Source organism: Typopeltis vanoorti, chromosome 3 (assembly GCF_054136105.1).
Source record: "Typopeltis vanoorti isolate ZY-2024b chromosome 3, IOZ_Tvanoo_1.0, whole genome shotgun sequence".
Taxonomy (NCBI): Eukaryota; Metazoa; Arthropoda; class Arachnida; order Uropygi; family Thelyphonidae; genus Typopeltis; species Typopeltis vanoorti.
The window spans coordinates 17,254,276-17,276,846 of NC_143551.1; the positions used below are offsets into that span (position 1 = coordinate 17,254,276).

The 22,571-nt window shown below is 36.5% G+C and overlaps 1 protein-coding gene across 4 annotated transcripts in view; it reads right to left on the reverse strand.

Moving 5' to 3' along the window:
* LOC150107959 (prominin-1-A-like) overlaps positions 1–22,571 on the reverse strand; it is a 566,181-nt gene that overhangs the window by 82,537 nt on the left and 461,073 nt on the right. For all 4 annotated transcript variants that reach the window (XM_090390573.1, XM_090390570.1, XM_090390571.1 and 1 more), the window contains one exon: positions 21,857–22,009. In XM_090390573.1, coding sequence (XP_090246699.1) covers positions 21,857–22,009 — 153 coding nt within the window. The remainder of the gene's footprint in view (positions 1–21,856; positions 22,010–22,571) is intronic.

The window sequence follows — 22,571 nt, forward strand, 5'->3', positions numbered from 1 at the left end:
AAACCTTGCTATACACAACTCACCTCAACCTACAGAACATCAACCACAACTATCCTCAATTCTGACAACCAAGTCATCCTCCAATGCTAGTAAAAACTGGATTTTTGTGAGCATTGAAATTGACAAGGTTATCTGATGCTAGTAAAAACCTAGTTCTGTCTTATTTCTCACAAAAAAGAACCATTTTCTCCCAGTATTATTTTTGACAATACCCAAATTTCCAGACAATTTGAGATTTTTCTTCTTGGAATTACCCTGACATCAAGTCTCTCCTGGCATAAACACATCGCAACCATTGCATTCTCATCTTCAAAAAAAGCTAGGATTTCTCTTTTGCTCAATATGTTACTTTACCTCTGAGCAGCTGTTAATCTTATACAAATCACAAATCTGCCCAGCTAATGTATTGCTCTCCTCTATACTGCTTTCACATTTGGAATGGGGCTCTTGAGATCTCCCTCAAAATGTTTGACTCAATACAGAGGAGAGCAATTAGACTTAATAACCCATCTCTTACCAACTCACTCCTCCCACTTTCTCACAGATGTGAGAAATTCATCAATAGCATCAATAATTCCAACATTAATTCCCCCTGCTGCTCAACATCCCTTCACAGTGCACCTTGAAATACACAGAATAAGTTTCTTTTTCTCCTCCTTCATCCCTACTACTGCTGTATTGTGGAACAGTCTTCCCCCTGATGTGTTTCCCAAGGAATACAATATACAGTCTTTTAAATCAAATGCAAACAAGTTGCTCCTTTCCCAACCTATTACATAGGCTCACCATAAAAATATACCCTTCAGGAACTTGCAAAACATACTGTTGAAATCTAGTGCTCCCTACCCTCCCTCTCCCATCTTTAAGTATACAATAAAATAATTCTGCAAGCTTGATGCCAGAAAGTATATAGAATCAAACTAGATAATTCATTTTAGAGGCTTCCTGATTATCTGGCACATAATCTCATTGCCATCTATGTGACAGGGTCGTGAATGGATGGAGGCTGTGTAATGGACACTAACATACCATTACACATCCATAAGGATATATTATTGGTATGGAGACTGGATGCTCTCTGTATTGGATACGTGTCTAGGAGTCTAACTCCTCTCACTCTGTGTTCTCCTGTTCTCTTTCTCTTCACCTTTGTAATACTAGCATGAGGGTAAACCCAAGTAGATGTAGTAATAATGAAGTTAAATTAAACAACCAACCTCTCAAAATTTCTCCCAAAAAATTTGAATTAAACATAAAATTAAAAAAAAAAAATTCTACATTCACTTCCACATTCATGGTATATGATTAAATGCAAATATAAATAATTTGCCATCTTGACACACAGATAATCATATGGTTCTAGCCCATTAGTATAAAAGTCTCACCACTGTTTCTCTTTTAATATTAAAAATTCAGTAGGATATGAAGTTGTTCTGAAAATTATAGCAAAATTTCTCTCAAGTCTGCAATAGTTTTGGGATCAACAACAACACATCCTTTATGTTTCAAGGTAGACAAGTGGCATGTTCTATGTCTAACCTCATTTTCTGGATTCTATCCCATACAATTTTTGTACTGGTTGTTGTCAATTGGATCCAAGGCTGTTTTTTTTGACTCAGATGTCTATTGTAAAGTGCTTTGGCCAAAGCACGTTTGAAAGCTATGAGATTACATATGCATTTTTGAAAATTATGGAGACAACTACCTTTTTTTTTTTTTACTATTTTAGTTATATTAAACTAAAGTTTTTATTCAAACATGGTAGTTGCCTCCATAATTTACAAAAATGCATTCAGATCACCGTGTAAGCTTAAAAGAAAAGATTACATATGGTTTGGTATCTACAAAATACACCCCCAAACTCTTTCTTGATCATTTTTGGCTGCTTGGCACTCAGGATTCCACAAAGTTTTGTATACAGTTGATGTTGTTTTTGGAAATCTATTCTCGGTGCCTGGACAATACAATCTATTACATATGAAGGTGGTTCCATAAGTTTCCTGAAAGAAAGAAAACAACTGTGTCACTTTTCAACATAATCTCCCTTTACTTGAATACACTTTTCACATCTTTGAATTAACATTTCTAGGCCATTGAAAAAATAGTCTGTATACTTCTGTCTGCAAAATGGCCTATAACTGCATCTTTCACCTCATTGTCATCTGCAAATTTTCTTCCTCGAAGGTCTTTCTTCAGTTTCTAGAAGTAGTAGTAGTTACTGGGTGCTAAATCTGGGCTGTAGGATTGGTGTTTAATGCCCTGGAAGCCACAGTCCTTCACTGCAGCCTTTGCAACAATAGCTATATGGACTGAAGCATTGTCATGAAGCAGGCAAACACCACGACTCCGCATTCCTCGTCTCTTCTCCTTTATGGAATCATGCAGTTTGTGCAGGAATGAAGCATAATATTCTGCATTCACAGTGGTATTCTTTTTCTTGAAGTCAATCAAGAGAATTCCCTGGAAATTCTAAAAGACTGTTGTCATGATCTTCTTGGTGGACTGAGTGACTTTAGCTTTTCTCGGTGCTGGTCTGCCGAGAAAAGCTAAAGGTTTGTGCCACTCCATGGATTCCCTTTTGGAAAGAGTATCATTATAACCATGGTTTTATCCCAGGTGACAATGGACTCACGCACTTCTCTCTGATTTCTTTGGTAAAGCTCTAAAAACTTGCAGGAACAGGTCGCACGATGCTCCTTCTGAATTGAAGCGAGAAGTTGGGGGCACCCACCTTATACTGACCTTCGTCATGTGAAGCTTCTCGTGAATGATGCGAAAGACACTTGTTATAGAGAGTTCCAATCTTGCTGAGATTTGACTTCAGCTGTCTGTCACTGAGCAGTTCCTCCTAAACAAGAGACAAATTTTCCTCAGTCATCACTTCCACAAGCAGACCAACATGACGATCATCTTTGATGCTCTCTCTTCCTAGGCAAAACTGTCTAGCCCATTTCTTCATGGTGGAACATGAAGAAGCTTCCCCATAAAGACCAGCCAATTGCTGTTTTATATTTTTCATCAAAGAAACCCTTCTTTGGTGAAAAACTTTATCACACTATGGTACTCAAATTTTAACATTATGGCCACTGAGTATGCCAAGTGTTAGTCAAATGAGTGCCTCCAACCGAATGACACAGAAAGAGTTGAAACTGGTAAACTAAGCTCCCAACAGATGGTGCTATCTGTCACACATGCCGTTTTAAAATTGGTGCGAATTTTATATGTCAGGCTGGAAACTTTTGGAACCTACCTCATACATGACTGCTTTATTGATTGGTGTTTGATTGACAGCTTTAGTACTAAATTTTGCAAAATGAGAAAAGTATTCTAGTCAGCATGCTCAATTTTTCACATGGGCATCCATGTAGAACAATGTTCCTGTGAGGAGAGTAAAAACAGCAGGAAAATGAATGCTTCCACATGTGCTCTATTTAACATCCTACATGTGCAGTGAAAAAAATGGCACAAAAGCAGATTATAAGATCTATTGCAGAATGGGAACATATAGGCATATGGAAGAAAGTATTCAATGTATTATTAAGAAGACAGAGGAAAAGGTCATTATTGTCAAGCATGTGATATGGCCTCATCCATTTGTGTTGGCATCACTTTACAAAGTGTGGTATCCATTAAAGTCGCCATTAAGACATATGGGCTTGGGCAAATGGAACATACTGTAATAAGAAAACCTATGGATAGTTTAATGGCTGTTGCTTCCAGAACAATATTAAGCTGAACACAATGAAAAGTATATGACTGTTCAATAAGAGTGATATGACAGTGATATGCCTCAAGGTGTGGTCTTCACTGGGTTTTAAATGTTTCCTGCAAACAGAAAGAGAAGGGGTTTGTGCTTCTGCAGTAGAATCTTGATATGAATATTTTGAAAAAAGTCAACATCATTTTGGCTTTGTAGACCTGTCTAATTTCCAAGATGTTGATGGCCTACCTATATCAGGATTATACACAGGTGTTCAAAACCTAAGAATGAACACTATTTCTGAAGATTACAACAGCAAATTCAGACGAATCAGCTTGTGGCAATTTGTATAATTGAGTACACATTCAAATTTCCGAATTGTGTGCAAAGAGGTCACGTACTCGACTTAACAGGATAAAAGGCAAAAGGCTGTGCTTAGCAAATTGTGTTTGAAGGAAGCTCTTTTTGTGAAGGAAAGAGCTTGCAAACTTGGTTGTCTTGTAAATTCTCAAAGACATTACTAGATGATTTCACATGGGAAAGAATACTGATATTGGCAGAGAGTTTGGAATCTCACATAGCATTCTATCCAGGCTCTTGGCAGCATTTCAAACCAATGGAATGTGTTTAAAATGGCTTCTAAGAAGACAGTGGCAGATCTTAATAAAGCCTCTGATTCTGAGCTATCTGTGTAGCTCAAAACAGGCTCAAAACCAGAATATACTTTTATGCAGGCTTGAAAGAACTAGTTGTAAACAAGAAGGAGGGAATATCTGGATAGCCTGCAGAAAGAAAAGCTGCATGGTGGTATAGATGAATGTTACTGCAGTAGTGTATTCAATGGAGTCTGTGATACTGTTCTACACTAATATCTAGAGCTTCTAAAAGTGCTTTTGTTCAAAAAAACAAAGAGTTGAATGGTTCAGAAGAAGGCTCATGGCAGCCTGATGAGTACTATACAAATTCTCCCATCATGTGCAAAAATAATTGGCAATGTGAGGTAGTCTGACAGTTTTTATTTTGGTAGCATATAACAGAAACAGCTGTTGATGTCAAAGAAACAAAGATGGTTCATTTGCTTCAGCATAGAGACAAGGGATTGTGAAGTCTGAAATGCTCCAGTTGCAATTCTTCTGACTTGCTCGTGGACAAGGTCCAGCCACTGCAATGTGCTCTCTCTGGCAAAAGCATACCGTAATCCATAATCAAGTTTCAGAGCAGGGAACACCTATAAGCACCACAAGAGTGAGGAGGATGTTCAATGTCCCATAGCACTTATCTCACAACTGGCATATCTGAAGGAGGAAACAGTTTCTTGTCAATTACAAGAATGTACAAACGGCACATTAAATACCTCCATTATAGTAAAACAGCCCTATCAGACAACGCACTCCAAACATAACATAGAATTGACTGGAAAGGCACCAAGACCCTACATCCCACTAAAACCTAGTTTGAAAGAAAATTTGAAAAAGCCTGTAAAATGCTAAAACACCATCCAAACCTGAAAAAAAATGCGGGATTAACCATTCCAAGAATGTAGAGGACCCATCTGCAACCCATGTAGCAACCGGAACAAGCCAAAGAAGAAAATCTCAATATGAGAGAACTTTAGAAATGTTTAATGTAGTTCTGGCTTTAATTATTTTAAAATATATTTTATGTGTTTATTTTTTATCTTAATTCAATTTTAATTTATTTTTACACTTATCTATGTTTTTTTAATTTAATTTTTTTAATCTATAATTTTTAAAAAAAATTTAATATTATTAATTTAGTTTTTCCACAAGAGGTCAGGCTAAGAGATTAATCACAGGTAAAAGATTAATGAACAGTTAGATTCATTTTACCTATGTATAGTGCAGTAGCATGTAGCTTGGTTCTTATACATATGTATTTTCCTGATGATGATGACCTCAATACAGAGGTTGAAACGTTGAATGTTACTTTCCTAATATTAAGTAAAGTAATTATTTTAACACGTGTGTTGTGTATCTCCATAAATGCCTAACCATGAATGTTCACCACTGTGTAATCTTAAAAGAAAGAATTGTGATGTCATGTTTTCATTGGCTTGGATTTTTTTCTTTCTGGAGAATTGCAGATGGCAAGTGTGCATCATTCCCTCTTTCTCATGAAAAATATCCAAGACTATGTCAAACCAGACTCCCACTAAGACACTATATACGTTAACTGCTTTAATTTCTTGCAGAGGAATGGATATCTCCATTCCCTGCAGAAGTCATATATTTCCCATATACATGCAGAAAGGATATGTGGTTTGCATTATGGGATACTAAGGCAATTGATGTGAAGTCTTCCAATACTTCAACCTTGGTATCTCTCTTGTGGATCTGGCTCCCACTGATGAAGACCTAAATAAAGATTGAAACTGGTCTGGGTAGGTGCTCTCCCATAATGCATAGCAATATACATGTCTGTAAGGATATGTGCCTTGCATTATGGGATATTAAGGCAATTGATATGAAGTCATTAGCCTCTATATACAAGTAGCCCAGTCATGAAGTTACTTCACGCATAAACTTTGTTTGCTTACACTTGGATAAAGGATGACACCGAGAATATAATGATACCTTAATTTATTTACTTTTTATACACTCTAAACAGATAGCAAATGACTTCTCAGTGTAAGACGGTTTATCACTAGATGTTGCTGTTACTTTTGTGGTATACAACCTCTTCGTCTCATTACAGAGGAAGCACTGCTCAGTCTTAATTTTTTATATCTCTTTTTCATCCCCCTGCTTGGCATGCTCAGTGGTGGGCTGCATGATCTCCTCATATATGGAACATTTTGAACTGGAAATTTTGTTCTCATGATTTTTATTACCACATATGGTAAAAAAAAAAAAAAAAAAAAAAAAAAAATTGCAGGGTTACAACAAGTTGTCTGAGAATGACCATGCTTCTGACATCTAAAGAAGCATAAATGGTTCAGGATGTAGAACCTAATCAAGCAATTGAGATATGCTTTCAAAGATGTGATGGTTTAGATGTGTTGAATGTATGGATCATATTCTTCATGGGATTCAGATGAAAAATACTAATATGAGGATTCTCCTTATGGCTACCCCCTCATTGGACTTTCAAATGAGAGCAGTTCTCTTTGTCTTGAACATCAAGGAGGTCGGTATTTCTCTGCACGGTATTTCTCTGCAAAGGAGTAATTGTGACTGATATTTTCCCAAAAGGTATACCAAGGAAATGCTTCGAGTGAACACAGTGTGCTTGTTAAGTAATGAGACAACAATTATTATATCAAAACAAAGAAAACTATATCTGGAATTGTCAATTACACAGATTTAAAATAAATCACCCTCCAACTCCACACAATGTTTTCATCTGTCCTACAGGTATTCAAAGGCACAGTGGAAGTTCTCAGTGAGACTGAAGCACTCCCCTTTCAAGGCACCCTTCATCTATAGGAAGACGAAAAAGTCTGTGGGAGTGAAATCTGGCAAATGGGGGGGGTGTTCGATCACACAAATCGACTTCAAAGCCAGAAGCAACTTCAGAGGCAGCATACAGCATACACGGCAACAGAAACCAATTGTAGTGGAACAGTTCTTTCCTGACACATTGCATGTGGGACACAGACGTTGCATTACTCCTAAATAACACTGACCATTCACTGTGGGGCCCCCTGGTAACAAATTCCTGGTGTTGTTAAGTTCTGAATGAAACTGTATTAATTTATATTTTCTTCAGAACTTAACATGCATCTTACATTTTGGCATATACTGATATATCAGATGGATAAAGTTACTTGTAGATTACCAGAAACATTAATAACTAAGAATATATCTGTCTACACATCGTGTTGTAATGCACTTATTATAAATAGTCCATTGTTTAAACTTTGCTAAATTTGTATAAATACTTGTACATTGCTGAGAGAAGGCTAATCGATTAAGTACAGATTGCCAGGAGCAAACAACGTACGCCAAGTACATGTGCATGGTAGAAGGAGAGCACGCGGTAGCCAGAGTCCAAGGGTCACCTTTTGACTGTCCAGTGTTACGTATACCGGGGGGGAGAGAAGTTATGAAAAGGAGAAACCAGAGCGCTTTCCAAGAAAAACACAACAAGTGCACGTGCGATGTAATAGAGGGAGCTGGACACTGTGATGTAAACCCACGTGACCGCGTTGGCGGGCATCGCGATAGCCGAGAAGAGAAAGAAAACAAAAGGGTCAAGCAACCCCCACTCGAGGCTTTTTGGCTCCGGTTTCCTGATCGCTCAGACGTTGGTCCAGTCTGCACCTACGGAGAAGTTTCAGGTGGTCATGGGAGGTATGAGGCATCTGTTGTAGCATACCAAGTAGGGCTAGCTATTTCCTTCGACTAGGATAGCTGTGTTATGTCGTGCAATGGAAGAACCAAGTAGATGCCGTCCATTCTGGCTAAGCTCCTGAGCCATATCGTCCTTCCCTCGGAGAATCCGGCCGTACAGTTTGTAGTAGATGACCAGATGGATAGCAGACTGAGAAGAAGCCTTGATGTTCTAGACAAGGCAGAAGAAAGCATCGAGTGGCATTCCAGGGATGGTAACGTAGACTCTTGTGATATATTTTTCAGTTGAGGAATTGTGTGCTTTCTAGAGAACAATTTTGTGTAGTGGACTTATTTCATGGAACTTTAAGATACTGTCTACAACTTGGCATAGGCCCATTTTGTTTGAGAACTGTCTGCCTAGAAAGGCCATGTTTATTTTGTATGAATAGTAGCAATGTATTAGATAATATAACTAGTGACCACGTGAGTGTAGAAAGTGTGATAAGTGTTAATGAGATAATGTTAAGTTGCATATAGAGGTGGTCCAAGCAAGTTTGTTCATGTATTTTGTTTAGTAATATTGAACCAAAGATATTACTTGAGAATGATTCAGATTACTTAGTAGTAATGCTTACTTGTATAATTTTCTTTATTAATAAATATGTTTCTTAATACCTGCCTGATCTGATTTAGTATATGAATTCAAACAGCCACTCATAAAATTACTATCAAACTTAGCGGGAAGAACCCACGTGTATGATTAAACAAAGCGGACCACGACTGCATGTAAGAATTTAATGAACGGAGATTAGATTTTATTATAGTTTAATTATTGTGTATCCTTCTGAGAGAGCCATCCTGGATAAGAGTCTCATCAACCCTCGATATTGGCTGGCGCAGTTAAAATATAAATTTGTCAATGCTTATCGGGTGGACTGTCTCAGAAGATGTGTTAATGGTCTCGTCCCATACAAGGACAAAGCCCTAAAACATTAAGTAACCTACACGTGGTTAAACTATAGAGAGGACAAAGAACTGCTTGTTTAAAAATGGGAGAGATTTAAGTAAAAGAAACAAAATAAGTATAGAATAAAGTTTAAAAGGAAAGATATACGAGAATAAAAGATTAAATTAAATAAGAATTAAAGATAAAAATAAATAAGAAGAAGTTATAACAAATGGCACAGTTGATAGGATTTATATATATAGATATAAGAAAAACACGATATAACAGCGCCCAGAAGAGTACCTGCTGAAGATATTATGATACGAATTGAACGCAGGATACAACGACACCTTCCAAACCACATCGCCAATGATATTAGACTGGATGTGGCTTGTTCTGACCAAAGCTAAACCACCAAAAGCCAACATGCCCAGTTTAAATCTCTACTAGAATTAAAGATAAACAAGAAAATAATAATCACCAAAACTGATAAAGGGAACGGCACAGTATTGCTTAACCAAAAGGATTACACAGGTAAGTTGAAAGCTCTATTGTTAGATCGGGCTACTTACCTCCCTATCGAGTACAATACCACCAACTCACAAATTAGAAAACTCCACAGGCTCCTTAAGAAGGTCACTTCTTGGCCTGTGGAAATCACTAACAAATTAAAACCATTTAACTCCTACCCCCCCCCCCCCCACGTATTTATGGACTCCCAAAAATACATAATTTTCATTATGTATTTTTGGGAGTCCATAAATATGTGGGACTACATCCGGTTTCACTAATACAGCCACTCTGGTCTTGCTGACCATGTGCTGGATACTTGCCATAGAATACAGTGGAAGAAAGCAACGATAATACACCGTAGTAAATACAAATATGAAAGGCTTTTCGTGGAATCAGCTTCAACACTAAGAAACAATCCAAACCTCAACAAATTTGGCTGCATGAGACTGCCTCAAATTTAGGAAACCTACATCAGAAGACCTTCAGCCCAATCACCCAAGAATACCAACATTGCCCACTAGGGGACACCATCAGGACTTTAGGAGAAAAAATAGCTTCCTGCTTCTTCCTCACTTACCGTCTGTTGTGCCTGCATGCACGTGTCTTGTTCTTAAGTTTCTTGAAAATAGCAACGTGACGTTGCCGAAATATTGAAGTATATTAAAATTTATTTTAATGTATATCCTAGTTAACGTTGTAATTTCCTTAAATTATTTAGTAAAAAAACTGTGATTATTAGTTGGACATTAAGCTTACAAGGTTGTGAATTTTATGCAAGGACTTTAGAGATATAGTTTAAGAGGGCAGTGTAACTCTGAGGCATGAATGAAGAAATTAGGGTTAATTTTAATGTCAATGAATGAATAACCATTAGTATTGTGGAGTTTAAGCTCATGATTTACCTTTGATAGAATGTTTTAACTGAACTGATACTTATACATGCTAAGAGAGAGTATGAAGGGTTAAATAATTATGTTTTTCATTGAGATTGATAGTGAAGCAAGCATGTGCCAAAGTTTATTTATGATATGTAATAAACTTTGGCACATGCTTGCTTCAATATCAATCTCAATCTCAATGAAAAACATAATTATCTAATCCTTCTTACTCTCTCTTAGCATGTATAAGTAGAGTGTAATTAAATGTTTTCTCTAGATTCAATAGTTGACTTGCCTGATTTTATTTTCTATTGCACTGCTCACAAATAATCGAACCACAGCGGGAGGTAATTTATAGGGGAGGCTACGACTGCAAACTAAGTTAGAGATAGATGAGGTTTGAACTCCTTCATATAGTTCAAGAAATTAAAGATAGTGTGCTATGCTTAGTTCTGGTTCTTTGATTTTTCTTTGTTCAAAAATCTAGGATTCGGGGTGGCACAGTATAATAGAAATTTTCCCTGAATCCGAAGATAGAACCAGCACCAGCAAAGAAACAAAGGAATTCCCATTGTCCATTGGAAATCTCTTTGTCTTCTGCCCACAACAATATCCTTAAAGTTGTTAATGGCCCAAAGTAAATGTTGAGACTACATAAATTAAAGAGTTAATGAAGTATAATTAAGGTTCTAACAGAAAGTGTTGAATTAAGGAATTAATAACAATGTAGACACAAAGTAAATAATATAAGCAAAGTAAGAAGAATTATAAGGAAAGTGGAGGACATAGCAGTATGTAATTACAGCAGTGTTAAAAAAAACAGCGACCATTATCTTGACACGATTTTTGCAACCTGAATTTCTTCTGCCAGGGAGAAGATGTTCCTTGCCATTCCATGTTCTGGTATTTTGTTCCTGGATCAAACCGAAAACACTAACTTTCATCACCGGTGATAATTCTTTGCAGCATATCAAATCTTGATCAACTGCATGGATGAAATTTTGACAATGTGCAACCTGGTGCTCTCTCTGTTCGTGTGTCAATGTGTGCAGCACAAATCTCGAATATATCTTTCTCTTGTGCAAATCTCATTCTAAGATTAATCTGGTCGTTTCCTTACTGACACAGCTGTACAGCAGTAGTTTAGTGGTTATCTGCCTGTCATGGGCAACAATTTCCCTAGCTTTTACCACATTTTCATTTGGCCATGCAGAAACTAGCCATTCACAGAGTGGTTCATCCTCTAGGGACCCCCTCCACCTCTTTACATATTGAAACCAGCAGAAGACCTGTGAATGGCTAAATAAACACGCTTGTTACTTTTATTTAAAGGGCTGTCCTATAAAAAATCAATCTCATTACTTAATGTGCACACTCTGTATATTGTTCTTTCTGTAAGAAAGTTTCTCAATTGATTTTGGAGATCCTGCCAATCTTCCAAACATTTCTGAATGTAGAAGGGTTACGTTTTCCAAGTGGAAGTTTGCCAGTTAAGTGCAGTATTAAGGTTAGTATTACTGCTGTCTGTGATGTTTTTTTGTTTCTTGATTTTGTTTTTGGCTGATGTTGCAATGCATTCTGGACATGGTTGTGACTTGTTGAAGGCCTTCATAAACTAAAGAAAGAAAAGAAAAAAAAATCATACTCAAAGGGAGTTTCAGTCCCAGAGTTTCCACGTCCCACCCACCACACATGTATGACCGATTTGGGCAAATAATGAATGATCTTGGGAGTGGAATGCACTGCAAGGGCTAACCCAGACACCATACCAGCATCCCAGAAAGCATTGGGCTTATTCCCAAACCATGGTAGAAGGAAACTTACTGCAACACTGTTGACTGTTGCAAGCAGGCAGACCAAACAGCCGAATGATCCTGGCTGAACCATACAGGATTGTCTATCTTGCTGAAGTAGAGGCCCAAAGTAGTGCAAAACTACCAACAAAATCCCCCTTTTCAGATGTCCTTGGGTCACTACAAAATCCCCCTTTTCAGATGTCCTTGGGTCACTACATGGCAAACACAGCAGCAAGGCATTGGATCCCAGTGATGGTGGCCTGGAAGATAGGATAGTAAGAAAGATTCAGAAGAATCAGAACAAAGAATACAAGAAAAGCAAAGAAAAAGAATAAGAATGAAAAGGGCTAGTGCCATCACTGGGAGGTCCCCTTTACCATGAACAAATGCCTCACATGGATGGGTAAATAGCCACAGGACTTCTGTTCAGGATAATGAATATGGTTAGTAATGACTAGTCTATAACAATGCGTGCAAGATCACATGGAGAGAAGACACAAGAAATAAAGTCTCACTTACTATGTTATTGCTGATAATGATATCTTCATGTTGGTTCAGGATACAAGAGTATACAGAAATTTGAAACTGGAAGTGATCATCATTCAGCATTAATTAATTTGCCAGCCTGGTTGGCCGAGTGGTTAGCGTATCCACTCTCCAGCCAAAAGGCTGCGGGTTCAAATCTCGCCGTGGGCATGGATGTTTGTGATTGTCTGTGAAAATACTAATGGTAGTGGTGGGCGGTAGATGGCGTTGGTGTAGTGGGTGAACTGAGTGGTGGAGACAGAGTTGTAGAGTAGGTGCAATCCCTCGATGAGTCTTTGACTCCCTGGAGGTGTCATATAATAATAATAAAAGTCCAGATGACTGAAGATAGGCATCATAATACTAAATTTCAAAAAGGACAATAAATGAAGATTATAGAAAATTATAGAACTGTAATATTGCTAAGTCATAGCTACAAAATCTTCACATATTATACAAAGCAGAATCCAGACTTTATTGAATGAAGCAATACAAGAAGCTCAAGAAGGCTTCAGGCCTAGGAGAAATACCATAGACATATTTTATACAATTAAAAGCATCACTGAAAAGTACTAGATATATATCTTACCTATATATTAAGTGTCTTACTAGAACAAATGGAAGAATAATGGAGCATTGTACCCTTCGATTGGAAAAAAACCTACATTCGATTCTAGTTATGACAAAAGGAATATTCATATGGGCTGTTTCTATTGAAGTTAAGTTAGCCAATCTCATATGGAAGTAGTAGGGTTTTCCCCTCCCAGAAAATCAAGTTTTTCATCCTGCATACAGGCCATTGGCCATGAGAACACGCAATTTTCAGACAAAAAATGTTGTTGACGGTGGAAGATAGTATTGACAGTAGCAGTATTGTGTGCAGCTGGAGAATTAAGTAGTAGGGGAAATGGTTAGATGTGTGTAGTGAAATAGAGTAGCGTGTTTTCCTGTTATAAGTCTTTGGACTCCTTGGAGGTGTCAGGTTGTAGTAGTAATAATAATAATAGTGCAGTTTTATTGACTTCAAATAAGCATTTAATTACATCAGCAGAGAAATGATAAATATCTGAAAATCTATGACATTAGATTGAAAAATACAAACCTGTACTTTGAATAAAGATACCATAGCAACTGTTAAATTTGATAAAATAAAAACAGATGAATTGAAAGTAGAAAAAGAAGCCATTCAGGGTTTCAAGCTCACACGAAATTTATTTACTATTTTGAAGAAATATGCAAAACTATAGCCAAAGAGCCAGATCAACCACATTAAATATGAAGATAATATTGACTTAAAATTTTTCAGGAAATGACGATATATACTAAAATATTAATTAAAAAACTTTAATCAGTACCTTCCTATATTTCAGCAATGTTACATTGCCATCTTCTGGGAACATAAAACTATGATATGTGCACGCAGCTAATATCAGGATATGATATGTGGACAGCTAATATCAGGATATCTGAACACAAAGACTACATTCAGTTTCACCAATATAGCCATCAGGACTTGCTGACCATGCACTAGATACCCACCACAGAATGCTGGAAGAAAGCCATGCTACTACACGACAGCAAATATAAGTATGAAAGATTATTCTGGGAATCAGCCTCAGCTCTAAAAAAACTTCCCAAACCTCAACAAATTTGGGGGCATGAGATCCTCCCAAATTTGGGAAGCTTGCATCCTAAGAACATCAGCCCAAAAGCCAAGACAACCCAATTTAGCCCGCCAGGGGGCACTTTTAGGACTCTAGGACCAACTTCAGTTGCCTTCTTTAGACTCATTTGCTCATTGCTGAAATATAGGAAGGTACTGATTACATTTTTTTAATTAATATTTTAGTATACCAGCCAGGTTGGCCGAGTGGATAGCATATCTGCTCTCCAGCCAAAAGACCGTGGGTTTGAATCCCACCATGGACATGGATGTTTGTAATTGTCTGTGAAAATAGTAATGGTGGTGATGGACAGTAGATGGCATTGGTGTAGATAAAGCAGTTGGTGGATGAGGTTGAGTGGTGGTGTTGGAGAGTAGGTGCCCTCCCTCAATGAGTCTTGGACTCCCTAGAGGCATCATATAATAATAATAATACGTTGTCATTTCCTGAAAAATTTAAATCATGTGCAACCAATGTATAGGTTTATATACAAGAATGAAAATAATATTATTCATGTAGAATCTAGAGCACAACTGGAAAAGGTAATAAAAATTTTAAATGAAAATCAATCTAAACAAAACAAAACAAAAATTAAAACAGGAAGAGATGAGGAAAACATTTAAATAAAATTTGAAACAGGTAAAGAAATTTACATATCTTGGCAGTTTCATCACTCATAACTTCAACAACACAGAAACAGCAAAATACAGATTTAACAGCTTGGTCTATATGAGTAAGTTAAACAACATATGAAAAAATAACAGCATTTCAAAAAGCCTGAAACTAAAACTTTATAAAACCATTGTTATACCTATGGCAACATATGGAGCTGAGACATAGAAGCTCAACCAGAAAGAAATACAGAAAATCAGAGCATTCGAAATGCTTAAGAAAAATAAACAAGACTCATTGGTGAGAACACAAAACAAAGTCAAGCATGAATTAGACCATAGAGAAGATATTGTAGATATAATTCTTAAACAATTAAGATGCTTTGCACACCTCCAGAGAATGTCCTTTCAGAGATTACCAAACAGCCTTAACGGAATCATTGGAGGAAGACAACCAAGATGTAGATAAAAAAGAAAGTTGGCTATGGTCTCTGAAAGAAAGGTCACAATTATTGACCTCAGTGAAATGATAACCAGAGAGAGAGAGCCAGGTGGCAAAGATTTCTTCATGGGGGGGGGAGTCAACCCATCATCTGGTGGATGAGAAATCTATCTATCCCAATGGCTTTAACAGGCCTTTAAGGCCCACAACCTTCCAAGCATGCTTGGATTTCGTAACCGAAATACGAGGATAGAATGGTCACTTCTATGCCTCAAGGTATTCTTGGCTGTATCCGTGTGTGTTCACGGGGCCGGTTTGCCTGCTTGCGGGATGAAAAACACCAGATAAACTGGCGGGAAAAACCCTACTGTCCGCGCCCAAGACCGGCTAACTTGGCTATGGCTGAGGAAGATCCTTCAGCTCCTCACGTCTCCGACGGGAATCGAACCTAGGACACTCCTTCCCCAGACATATGGTTGCGAAGCGCAAAGCCACTAGGCTAACCGCGTGGACGGTGGATGAGAAAGGAGAAGGATAAAAATGAATACTGTATTGAAAGGAATAGTATGTAAGAAAGTTTTCAAAAAGAGTTCAAATTAAGAAGCTTTTACAAGGAAACAACTGTAGACTCAACCATTCAAACAAGAACCAAACCTTGGAGACTCAAAGTCAAACTAAGCAATTAACTCCCTAGATGAATCAATTAATTAACATTAACTGATTCAGCTAGGAAGGTATGGTGTGAAGTTGTCTGCAAGGATAGAAAAATAAGAATACCATGGTGGACACAAGAAGTTAAAGATGCAGTCCTGGAAAAGAAAACAGTCCAAAAATTCTTAGGAAATAAGTCAGCAATATTCTAAAAGAAAATGGAATAAAATATAAGACAACAAAGCTGTGTAAAATTAGATAAACCACAGTTTTATAATTTAGACTGCATAATTCAGAAGGTGTAGTCAGAAGGTCAGTAAGCATATAGAAGATATATATCATAAAGATGGCAAAATGTTCTGGAAGCTATTGAAAAAGCTCAGAAATGGAGAAAAGAGTACTACTATAAAAGGAATTAAAGATGATAAAGGTAACATGACAACTAAAGATATTCTAAATATCTGGAGTAATTACTTTGAAAAACTTAAATAAAAGAAACAGTGATAGAACATAATAGCAAATACTGAAGAGGAATGCAAACAGAAGTACATATCAATAGTTGAGATAGGAAAAGTTGTTAAAAGCCAGAAATGTGGAAAGGTAGTGGTGGTAGTAGATGATATACATTCAACTAGAAATACTCAAGCATGGAGGTATAAAAGTCTTGCAGTGGCTAGGCTGGCTGTCCAAGTGTAGGGCTTACCCACTCTCCAACCAACTTGCAGTGGGCATAGATGTTTATGATTGCCTTTAGGTGGGAGGTGAATTTAATTAGCTGATATAAGACCAGCACCTATGCTTACTGGATATCTGAAGTGGCTTTGTGTGGAAGCCACATACAAAAATAAATGTGCACATATAGTTTTATGTGCCCAAAAGATGGCAATGTAACATTGCTGAAATCAGCAGAGGGTTGAATTCCACATGATTCAAGTATATTTCTCTTATTAGTTCCAATCGACAAAAAGGGAAATAAAACTAAATTATAGAATTAGAGGAATTTTCCTACTAAGTGTTCCAAGATAAGATTTATGCATGTATACCTGAGAAGAGGCTAAGAAAAATTGTGGAGAAGACTTAGAGAACAAGCTGGCTGGTCAAACAGAGGTTGTCAAGATCAGTTTTTCACTTTAGGACAAATAAGGGAGAAATCACAGAAATATATCAAGGATCTGTAGTTAAGTTTTGTAGATATAGTAAAAGCATATGATAAAATGCCCAGGAACAAGTCTTTCAAAATGCTACAGTTATATAAGGTAAATGGAACATTATACAGAGTAACACAGTCTATATTTAAGCTATAAGTCAGCAGTTACAACTGAAGGAAATACAGAAAAAATAATTTGTTGTGAAATCAGGTATAAGGGTGCACACTATCTCCACTCTTAACTGGAGACATTTGGATTTATAAAATAAAAATATGCAATAAAAAGAGCAAAATTATGAAAATTGGCTGTAATATAGGAAAAGTTCAAATGCTTTCTCAATGGAGAATGCAATAAAAGTAGTAAAATATTTCAGCTATTTAAGCATAACTTTTCATGAAGACAGCAAGATGTTTATTACAAGAATAAGCAAAAGGTAGTACGGAGAGAAGTATGTGGAATAAATTCCAAGGTGGTATGGTCTCACTTAAACAAAATGGAAGATAAAAGATTAACAAGGCAAGTGTTTTTTGCCAGGATTGCAGGAAGAAGATCCAGTAGAGGACTAAGATCTACATGGATTGATTCAGTCAGAAGTGTCCTAGAAGACCAAAATATTCTTCTTAAGCAGCTTCTCCAATTTGGAGGTTAGCAATCATGGTATGCCAGAGTGTCCGATCCTCTGCCATTCTTTTGATCTTGTAATAGCTCTTGTTACCCATCCATTTCTTTACATCATCAACCCCAAGAAGTTCTTGGACTACTAGGAGATCTTCTTCTCTAATTTTCCCTTCAGTATTTCCAAACAGTCATTTTCCCTGCTGAATCCTCTCAATATGTGTCCTGCCAACTTTCTCTTTATAATCTTCCATTAACTTCAATACCTCTTCATTAGTTTTTTCTCATTCCAAGAAATCTTCAGTACTCTCCTATAGCACCACATCTCAAAGGCCTGCAATTTCTTGAAATATTAGAAATATAATACTGAAGTGCTGACAAGTAATACACTATTTTGGAAGAAGATTAACTTTAGATTATTACTGGTCAAGTAGGACTGTCACAGTATCTTGTACACTTGAGAGTACATATCAGGAAATTAACAATTGGTTTATCGAAAAAAAGGAAGCATTCACTGTACGCTGAAAATCAAGGGAATGTGCCTCTTAATAAAATGTTTTCCTTGCCTGTTCTGCCTTCCAGATATCAAAATATTCAAAAATTTATCTGTTAAACATAAAAAAAACTGGATGAGTTTTTTTATGTTTAGTAGATAAATTTTGATTCTGACTTAGCACTAGCCTGCTTGAGGTTTTTACTCCTTTTGACTACATGGAGTTTTTCCTCATCTACTTTCCAAAGGATGAGCTCCAAACCTTATCGCACAGGGTCAAATACCAGGTCAAATACAGTTGCAACTTCAACTCAGGCCAACCCCTGGCCAGGGCTAGTATTCCTTAATCCAAAAGTCTGCTGATTAATGCTGTTTGGAAACTAGACAGCTAATATCAGAATTTCAGAACAGAAGCATGACATTTGGTCCCACCGCCATTGGTGCTGAAGTTTCACATGCCGTGCCATAGAAACTCATTACAGGATTTTTGGAAAACAAAGGCAAACTTACTTGATATAAGCAAATTTAAATTTGAAAGATTCATGAATCTGCTCTCAAGAACTATCCTAACCTCAAACAATTTGGCTACATAAAACTATATGGGAGAACCTATTTTTGCACATGATTATTGACACAATCAGTTCAGTCTTCATCATACACATTCATCCTCCCTTCTCTGAACATCCTACAATCATGTTCTTATCATTCCTTCACTCATGGCATTCTCTCCATTCACTTCCCCTAACATGCTGATATATTTCACAGCAGGGCAAACATTTTTGGTCATCATCATCATCATCAAATTCCTGCCATGTACCCTCAAGGGGTGTACAGGATATGACAGTACTACATGAAAAAATTACATCATTACTAACTTCCTATCTACAATTTTACTCCAAATCAGTCTGTTACTTGTCAAGACTCCAACATTATCAGATCTTATATTTCTATCATCTAAGGCACTTTGTACCGTATCAATCCACCTATATCTTGGTCTTCCTCTGGGTCGTTTTCCTGCCAACCTGGCAGAGAACACTTGTTTTGCTAATCTTTCCTCTCCCATTCTATTTAAGTGACCATACCATCTGAGATTAGCTCTGCTAACGCATTCCTGGATGCTGACAATGTCAAGTTCTTTCCTAATATCCTCATTTTTAATATGATATTGCCATTGATGCCATCTATTCACGCCTCTAATCTTTCTCAGGACTCTCATATCTGCGGTCTCTAGTCTTTGGTCAAGTGTTTTACTTCTGACCCAGCTCTCAGATCCATAAGTTAAAATTGGTTTGAACACAGTCTTGTATACAGCTAATTTAGTGTTCCGACTAATTTCTTTCTTATTCCATATGAATTTATTCAATTGACTTCCCACGATACCAGCTTTGCTGATTCTGTTGTCTATTTCTATATTTAGTTTACCATCTTCAGTAAAAACTGTGCCTAAGTAGCTGAAATGTTTTACTTGTTCCACAGGTTCTCCATTCACAACACAGTTGACATTTTCAATGATTCTGCCTATTTTCATTGTCTTTGTCTTTTTATTGCTGACCTTCATACCATATCTATTACAACAGCTATTCAATTTAGTCAGAGAATCTTGCAGACTTGTAGCGGATTTATTTAGAAGTATAACATCATCCACATAAAGCAAAGAGCTGACATTAACATCTCCAATTTTGATATCAGGTTTAATACCACATTCCTTCATAATGTGATCCATATAGATAATGAATAACAGAGGGGATAATGTACATCCTTGTCTCACACCAGATTTAACATTAAACCATCTTCCTGTACTTCCTTCAATTCTAACTGCTGACTCACAACTCAAATAAAGACTAAGTATTGCTTGATATAATGCCCCATTGACACCATATAACTGCAGCGTATTGAATAGCTTCTCTCTTGGCACCTTGTCATATGCCTTTTCCAAATCGACAAAACTTAAATACAGATCTTTGTTATATTCCCATGCTTTCTCGATTATTTGTCGTAAAGTGAAGATCTGATCCTGACAGCCTCTATTTGGCCTGAATCCAGCTTGTTCTTCACCAAGCTTTTCTTCCACAATTCTTCTCAACCGTTTCTCAAGTATACTTGCATAGATCTTGCCAGGAACACTCAGTAGGGAAATACCTCTGTAATTCTCACATTCAGTTTTATTTCCCTTTTTATATATGGGTACTATGAGAGCTCTACTCCAATCATCGGGAATTCGTCCCTCTGTCCAGGCTTTCTGAACTATGTAGTGCAGCCACTGTAAGACTCTTATACCACCATACTTCAGCATTTCTGGTCAAATATCATCTACTCCTGCTGCCTTTCCACATTTCAAGCCTTTTTTGGTCATTAAAAACTTTTATATACCTGAGATTGTATCTCATAACTGGCAGGATTTCTTTACTCATTTTATGACATGATAGTGACTTAGAATGGAAACTGACGACATGTCCAACATATACTTCTTTGACTTCTACAACCCTATGATACACAAATTTACCCACTCCCTGCTACTTGAGCTGGTGGTATGCGCAGGTAGAACCAGTTTCCAGACACACTTGTAAAGCTTGATCTAACAAATACTGATATCTGACGCATAGGTATCCTTGGGTCAATCCACCTACTTCATGAAAGTTTCCTGGAGGGAGGTGAGAGAGAGACCTGCCTGATACTACATCTTTTGAAATTGCCTGCAACTCAAAAATGGAGTAACAGGCTTTACAAGAGAAGATGCATGCTTCAAATTTTGAGTGAAAAAAAATAAAAAATATTTCCATTAAGACTATAGAAGTTATAAGCATTTATAAGTTATAAGTTATTCTTTGTCAGAACTTGCCAATCAGGCATATCAATACAGATAGTTACATACAACAATGAATTATTAAATCCATTTTAACCAGAATTAGAATTGAGAGAACACTATTAATTTGAGCATTCTGCATACCCTGATGGGAGAGATACATTTTGCATAATTTTATTTATTTTCATATCATATATTGTTGATTACTTTAATTTTAATCTCCGATATACTTTCCTTTCCTAAATAATCCATCGACATCTGGAACCTCAGGAATAAACACATCAAATGAAATTGTTAAACAATAACATAGTTCATCTTGCATAAATCCTTGTCTATATCTTCACAACACTGCATGGCATGACATGAATATTATTCAGGACACTACAAACTGTAATTAACAACTGGTTTTGTGCTTGTAGCCACAAATTTTATAAACAACAGTGAAGAAGTATAGCAAATGAAAACAAAACAACATTAAAGTGGAATGTATCAGAAGTATGCACTTAAACAATTTTTAACAGAGATAAAATTTTTTCAAAAAATTTGAAATATAACAAGGAAAGTGCTTCTACAATGTTAATTGAATTTATCAGTGGTTCTTTAAGACAAAGATTTATTTTTATTCTGTAGTTATGCATATGCAATGAACATAGTTAATTCTTCTAACAGCTTCTGCAGTTAATGCTGCAGACGCCTTTGTCACATAATGTATTGTACAAATTATGAAGTTTTTTCCCCTTGCAAAAGTATAATACAGTATAACAAATTTGACTTACAATACTGAAATATGCAGTGAAATTTATTGCAGAAACAGGTGTATCTTTCAGCCGTCTTAACAGTTCTTCTCCTTGTGTAGTGAGCACAGTAACATTAGGACTTATATTGAGGTGATGTAAAAATTCTTCCAGTTTCGCATCCACTTCATAATGCTGTGATACAGAAATAAAACATCATATAAATTTCTATCAATCTTGCAGAAGAAAGCATTCATTCTTAAAAAAAAAAAAAAAGTAAGGAGGAATAATATATTCTTAGAGCAAAGAAGAAGAATGAAAATCAGCTATTTACAACTAGATAAAAGATCAGCAAACACCTTTCAAAAGATTATCCATATAAAATTTCATGAGAGTAAACTGTAATGTATAAGTATGATATGCAAAAATGTTGTAACACGCAGTTAATTTGTTGTCATGATAAAGGAATTAAAAATAATTACTTTATAAGCAATACTAAGTTCAAACCCAATTTTTGTAACAGATGGATAACCACAATATAACTTGCAGCAACAATAATTTTAAAAAAATTGTACTACATAAAATTGCCTCAAGGCTGTTTTGAGAAGGTGAACAGTATAAATAGAACTGACTAATTTCATTAATGTATTTATTTCATATATTACTGATTCTAGATCTTATATTCAGTAGTTCCCATCCATTTATTCATTGGATATCATCAAATATCATATAATCACTCAGATGCTCAGTGATGTGC